Here is a 6,628-nt window from a genome sequence, read left to right as displayed (position 1 = left end):
CCCTTAAAGTTTCATCAAAACAAAAAATTTATTCCAAAAAAAAAAAAAACCAAAAATTTTTGTTTTTGGTAGGATTGGTAGGATCGGTAGGATCCAATACAATCTTATGATCCTATATGATCCTACACGATCATACCATTTTTACGATCTTAGTGCGATCTTAAACATTTTGGTGAGATGGGATCGTAAAATCGTACAATCCTACGATCCAAATCGTAATTTTGACAACCATGAGGATAAATACAAATTCCGTCTCTACTTTTTTAAAAAGAAAAAGAAAAACACATTAATATCCTTAATACCCTCATATAATAAACACTCATGTTAGAGAAATGGCTTTTATTGTTAATGATGTGTTTGTCATTTGAAGGACATTAATGTAGGGGGTTAGGACATTTCTATTTAAAAATCGAATTTTTATTAATTTCTTCACGTTTAGAAAATGTTTTTTTTTAAGCTCTTCACGTTTAGAATTGATCTTTTGTCCATCCAAAATAAAAGATTTCAGGACCCATATTTTATGAAATTCACTATTTGTGTGCGATTGGCATAGATTATATTTACTAACTTATTTTATTATTCTACTGAATTTGCTATTATTTATAAATCTTATTGTATTTTTTGGTACTATATATAAGTCATACTATAATATTTTAACTAATTTTTATTTTTATTTACAATAATTTTAATAAAAAAAATTTAATTTTAGTAAAATAAGTAAATCTCAATTTCACTTTTATATTCACGTTCACAAATGTATTTTTTCTTTTTTTTTTTTAAGAAAATAAAATTCATAATCAATATGATGAATAAAGTTTATCATACAACCAAGAAAAACACTGGAAAAAGTACAATAGATCTGACCTGAAAGTACCCAACACCACTCTGACAAACCCTTCCTTTCATACATCCCAACACAAAGTTACAAACCCACTAACCTTTGCCTTTCAAGATTAATATTTTGGAAACAAGGAAAAAAAAATATAAAAAGAATTTTTTATAAGCTATAAAATAGTAAAAAGAATCATCACAACACCCTACCTAATCAGTTAAAAGCAATACAAAGCTCAAATTGTTTTTTTTTTTTTTTATTCTGCCTGGCTCAAAACCACAGATGCACATGTTCTTTCCTGCAATCCAATCATTCAACCTTTGAGTGGTCCCATTCATAAAGGTGAACACATCACGTGAGAGCGCTCAGGTTAGCCACAGAGAGCACCAAGCCAAAGTCCTCCCCACCCAGAACGTGACTGATTCCCAATAACACTTCCTTTAGTCATTCTCTAATGAAAAATTAGCCAACATTTTGATGGGTCACATGCAACATATTAAAGCACCCTAGAAAAATCAAGCTGATTTTTTTGTGCTTGGACTTTCTACTTGGAGTCTGCGGGAGAGAGAGAGTCAAACATGGAGAAGCTGTTCTTTATCGATTGAAGCCTTGGCATCAGAGTGTGGTTGTGATTGTAGTGCACCATTTTCCATCTTCTTGAGGTTCTGTTGGTGATAGACTTGCCTCAATCTCTCTATTTCCCTCTTTAGTGCTTCTTGATGAGCTGCATTGTTTTGCAAAATACAATATATTTGGTTAAAGCCCATTCCAAGGTTTTCTGACAATGGCATATGTTTTGCACGGTTATGCATGCATAACTTTATCCTAAGACTAATTTTGTTGACCCTCCAATCACTTTCATTCCCTCTCTTAAGGTTGTATGAAATCTAGACATACAATTTTCAAGAAAAGACTATATGGTCATTTAAGAAAGATTTCATATTTGATCCATTGGCCACGGATACAGAAGTGACCAAGAATTTGAGGCTAAGAAAGATTTCATTGTTGGTTAAGTTCTAGTTGAATGATTTGCTTAGTTTGCAATCAAATGTCACCAAAATGTTCCCCTCATCCAAAGAATGAGAAAACATTTTTTTTTTCTGTTTTCTTTTTTTTATATTCATACAATCATGATAAATAACTTTTTTTTTTTTTTATAACAGTTACGATAAATAAGTTGCAAATTGAGATTTGCTACTTCTCTATGATGACATTATGAGATTTAATAGGTCCTTGGACCATTTTAGAGTGTAAACTGAGAGGCCCACCTACTCTTTGGTTATATTTTCTTACAAATCTTGTTAATTCAACGCAGGCATGTATTAAAGAAATGTTTGCATGTTTCATGGACAAGAAATCTATCAATAATGAATTCCACAGCTAAAAAAAAAAGTCATGCATGATACCCTGTCCTATACTCCTAACATAGTCCTACGAAATCAGTCGAAGAGTATATTTTCTCCGGTTTATTGGACTTAAAAAATAGATAAATAAAACAGAACAAAAGTACAACTGTACTTAAAATGTTAAAAAATAAAAAGTTATTCATAAATCAAGTAAGCTATGGTAAATGGATAATTTAACAGATTCTATCCAAATGAACCTGTCAATTCTTTTTTTTTCTTTTTTTATGAGAGAACCTGTCAATTCTTGAAAATCTTAGACACGATCCTGTATGTCATACAGAATATATTCTTTGGGGGTGAAAAAAAAAATGCAACCAGAAACAACTTGGACTGAGCATCACATCCTATTCATTGCGTGGTGTGAAATAGTATGTTCTAACAAGTAAACACTATTCATTCAACTGTGAACATGTTATTGGAAAATAAATCTTTGTTAATTGGATAATTAAGGGCTAATTACCATCTTTAAAAATCTTATCTTGCGCAAGGGCTGCGATTCTTTGCTTAAGAGCACTGTTATCAACATTTAGAAGCAAGCGTTGATGGTCTAAAAATGCAACCCGTGGTGACAGCACCGAAACCTCAGCCTTCAAACAAAAATGTGAACATTTTAAAGCATGCAATAACAACAATTACAACTCTTGCAGAAAATCCACAGATAAAAACACATACTTGTAATGAGGTGACACTACGTTCAAGCTCTGATATGTATTGTAGCTTCCTCACCCTTGATCTTTGCGCAGATTGTCTGTTTGCCAAGATTCTAATCCAAACCCAAAAAAAAATAATAAACAAATATTAATTAATCAGCGCAAGTTTTTGGCAACATTGTTGTTTCTTGCTACATAATTAAAACCATAATGTAAACCAATATAAGACGTGGGATTTACTTCTCATCATATATATTAAAGCATAAATTATATATATATTAATATCTCATTTGATGCTAATCAGAAATTAATTAAAATTGTATGCTACTCATGCCAAGAACTAGAAAGAAAGAAAAAAGAAAAGGAAGAGATTCATATTTCATCATTCATATATAAAGTTTTTATTTTGTAGACGCATTATATTGTTAACAAGTGATTCATTTCGCCAAGAATTATAACTATGGTCTATGGAATTATAAAAGAAGAAAAAATAACAATTCATTTTTTCTTGTCAATTATTGACATATTCAACGACACCCTCTTAGAAAAAAAATGTTAATGCACGGTTACCTTTTGACCCTTTTAGGATCAGTTATCCTATCGTTGGACGAGTTTGGCATCATGTTAGGTGGAGTTTGTGAGTCTGAATTGCATTGGCTTTCAACCTCCTCGGATTCATTCTTTAGTTGCTGTTGCTGCTTCAACTGATGATCTTGTGCTGGTGCTTCTTTCTCGTCATTAATGCTGTTATGATCAGATGGTGTGGAGGGGTTCGAGGACGACACAGTAGGGGCCACAGCAGTGGATATTTCATCAGTGAACATGGACAAGAATTGCTCATCATCAAACCTATCAAACTCATTGCTTGCAGCCCCAGAGCCAGGTGGTGCATTCGAGCCGCGACATTCATCTAGCATTGGCACCTCTAGGAAGGTTATCGAGTCACTAACGGATCTCCGGTGAGATCCCCGCCTCGACGACGAGAAGTCTAGGAACTCATCCACCCAAGAAGGGTTTTGGGTGGTGGCATTGGTGGGGTTGGAATTGGTGGTGGTGATGTTTGGTGTCATACTCCCAATTGAAGGTATTCTTTGGTGAGAGAAGTCATGCCAATTTGGTGAAAGGTTTGGGATTTTGGGAGGCAATTGTGCCATAACACAATGATGTAAGGAAAAGAAAGAACTAACTCAACCCCAACAAACCCACCAAACCAAATTGAATGACAATTAATTTACAACAAAGCTTCTTGTATAATAAACTCAATCAAACACACATACACACAATGTTGAAACTTGAAAAGTAAAACCAAAATGACAATCTCTTTTCACAAACCAAATGCCTCAAACATACCCAAAAGCAAACTAGAGAATGTTTAGAAGAAGAAGGAAAAACCACATGAACGACAACTACTACTTCTGTAACAACAACAATGACATATCATTCATTATAAGAGGAGGGGTTTAAAGCTTTTTCTTACACAGCTCCTTTTCAAAATCCCAATAAATGTTATATGCAATGTGTGTGTGTGTGTTTGTGCAGTGGGGTCACATGGGGAGGATTGGACAGCTATGTACAGCTGGGAGGTGGTTGGGACTCAACGGTATTACTGGAAAGTCGCCAGTAGTTTAATAACTAGCGGAATCAGCCACCACGTGCCTTTGTGACCGCCTCTTTAGTGGGAGAGAGAGAGCTTATTATAGTCTCATTATTATTATATACATCCAAAAAAAAACATTCCCATGCTTCTCTTACCACTTTATCAAAACCTTTTTCAAGTTTGCATTACTAATCTACAGCCGTTGGATTGGAATTTTTGATCATTTTGAAACATCTCCATCAAACACTCACATGGGTCAAGATTTATTTGCTACTTATAGCCTCCTAATCTTTCTACAATTTATCTAGAAACTGAGGGGATGAGAATTTTTTTTTTTTTTTTTTTTGGGGGTAATTTTTGAGTCTTTGGTTGCAAGGGAATATGAGAAAATAGTATTTGAATTAGTGATCTTTGCTTAATCAAACACGGTTCCTAACTTATTGTAAGTTAGTAAACGGATATTGAAGATTTTTCGGAAATATATATTTGAATAGGACATAAAGGATTAAAAAAAATGAGTAATGCTATAGGCACAAATTAATTTACAATATTTTTACAAATTGTTGATATATCCAACTTCTTATTAGTTTTCATCTAGGCTCACTATTAACATTACTACCAATAATTATTCACCATATCAATAGTTTGTAAAAAAATTTGTATCTCTAACATTATTAAAAAATTATTCATGTGACTCCGATTTATAAGACAAGTGGGTTTTTAACTAATTGTAATATATTTTAGGGAAGTTAGGGAACAATTATTGAAGATTTGTCCGAAATATATATTTGAATGAGTAATGTTAGAATCATATAAAATGGCGAGCTGTGAGTGGTAGATTGTGTATCCACATGGACCCATCATTACATCTCTACTACTCATAACTCGCCATGCGGCAAGTTTTGGAAAAAGTTGTGTCATTTTATATAGTCCTACCATTACTCTATTTGAATAGGACATAAAAGATAAAAATGATACATGTAACTCCACTTAATAAGACATGATTCTTGACTAATTGTAATATATTTTAGGGAAGTTAGGAAACTGTTATTGAAGATTTGTCCGAAATATATATTTGAATAAAGACATAAAAGGATAAATATAATTTATGTAACTGATTCAAGTGATAGTTTATTTGTTTGGAGTTTGGCTTACCTCCAGTACTTTCTTAACTGAAATCTTTTTTTGTTTTAATGAGAAATTATCACATCATCTACTAACTAAATAAAATACGGAGATTAAAACCAATTACCACTTGTCATTGTATATTTAAAACAAAATAACATATCTTATTAAAAAATTATTGGAGGTAAGCCAAACTCATTTGTTTGTCTTCTTTTTTCTTTTTCTTTTTTCAAATTTTATCAATCATCTGATCTTAATAGCTTGGTTAAATAGATTAGAATTATAAAATGTAGAGAATTTGGTTCTAAATAGATAGATTTTATGATGAAATAAATATTATGTAAATGATTGTTAAGTGGTAGATTTAAAGTCTCTTTTATTAATTGAGTTTCTTGACAAGCTTCAATGATGGATGTAAAAATTTAACCACTCACTTAGCACTCTAGATCATCAATAGATTCAATACTACTTAACCAAAACCTCACATTAATAAAAACAAGAAATTCAACAATTAAAACAATACTCTAATTAACCCACACTAGTTTCACTTAATAGAACGTAGCAATGATTACACAAACTTTGATGTGGTAGATATGGATGGGAGGCAAGGCATAATGGTATGGAAAGAGGAAAATGGCATTAGTAGCTAGAATGAGTGGGAATAGTTGTACGTGGGATAAGATTTGGGGAGTGAGCTGTAAGAGAAAGGGGAAGGAGCTAGGATTATAAAGGATCGGATCGGATCATATGGCATGCTCCCATGTGAATTGTTTGCACGCTCGATCTAAGGCTTTCTTTGCTTTGTCCCCAAACCATACCCACATGTAGGGCATATTTATGTCCTTAATTTTATCTCTATGTTTCTACTTTCTACGTATCTTCCTCCTATCTCATCCCTCCGGAATTTATGTTGTTTTTTTTTTTTTTTTTTTTTAATTCAAGTTTTTGCCGCACTAATCATTATTAGACAAATGTTTAGAATATTTTTGCCGCCTTCCATCTAAAGGCAAATGCCTGG

The 6,628-nt window shown here is 32.6% G+C and overlaps 1 protein-coding gene across 1 annotated transcript; it reads right to left on the bottom strand.

Moving 5' to 3' along the window:
- Positions 1-803: 803 nt before the first annotated feature.
- LOC112040072 (basic leucine zipper 61) lies at positions 804-4,437 on the bottom strand. The gene is made up of 4 exons (XM_024072970.2): positions 3,459-4,437; positions 2,911-3,001; positions 2,699-2,825; positions 804-1,556 (listed from the first exon to the last, which is right to left on the bottom strand). The coding sequence occupies exons 1-4, from the start codon at positions 4,040-4,042 to the stop codon at positions 1,405-1,407; spliced, it is 954 nt and encodes a 317-aa protein (XP_023928738.1). The 5' UTR covers positions 4,043-4,437; the 3' UTR covers positions 804-1,404.
- Between the last annotated feature and the right edge of the window lie 2,191 nt (positions 4,438-6,628).

The sequence above is a fragment of the Quercus suber genome, unplaced genomic scaffold (genome assembly GCF_002906115.3).
Source record: "Quercus suber isolate HL8 unplaced genomic scaffold, Cork oak 2.0 scaffold_60, whole genome shotgun sequence".
Lineage (NCBI taxonomy): Eukaryota > Viridiplantae > Streptophyta > Magnoliopsida > Fagales > Fagaceae > Quercus > Quercus suber.
This window is presented reverse-complemented; position numbering and strand designations above follow the sequence as displayed.

Excerpts from the sequence above, each read along its gene's own strand:
- LOC112040072 (XM_024072970.2), bottom strand. The coding sequence starts at position 4,042 with ATGGCACAATTGCCTCCCAAAATCCCAAACCTTTCACCAAATTGGCAT. Across the intron at positions 3,002-3,458 it reads GATCCTAAAAGGGTCAAAAG|AATCTTGGCAAACAGACAAT; the intron begins GTAACCGTGCAT and ends GGTTTGGATTAG. Across the intron at positions 1,557-2,698 it reads AGATAAGATTTTTAAAGATG|CTCATCAAGAAGCACTAAAG; the intron begins GTAATTAGCCCT and ends AAAACAATGCAG.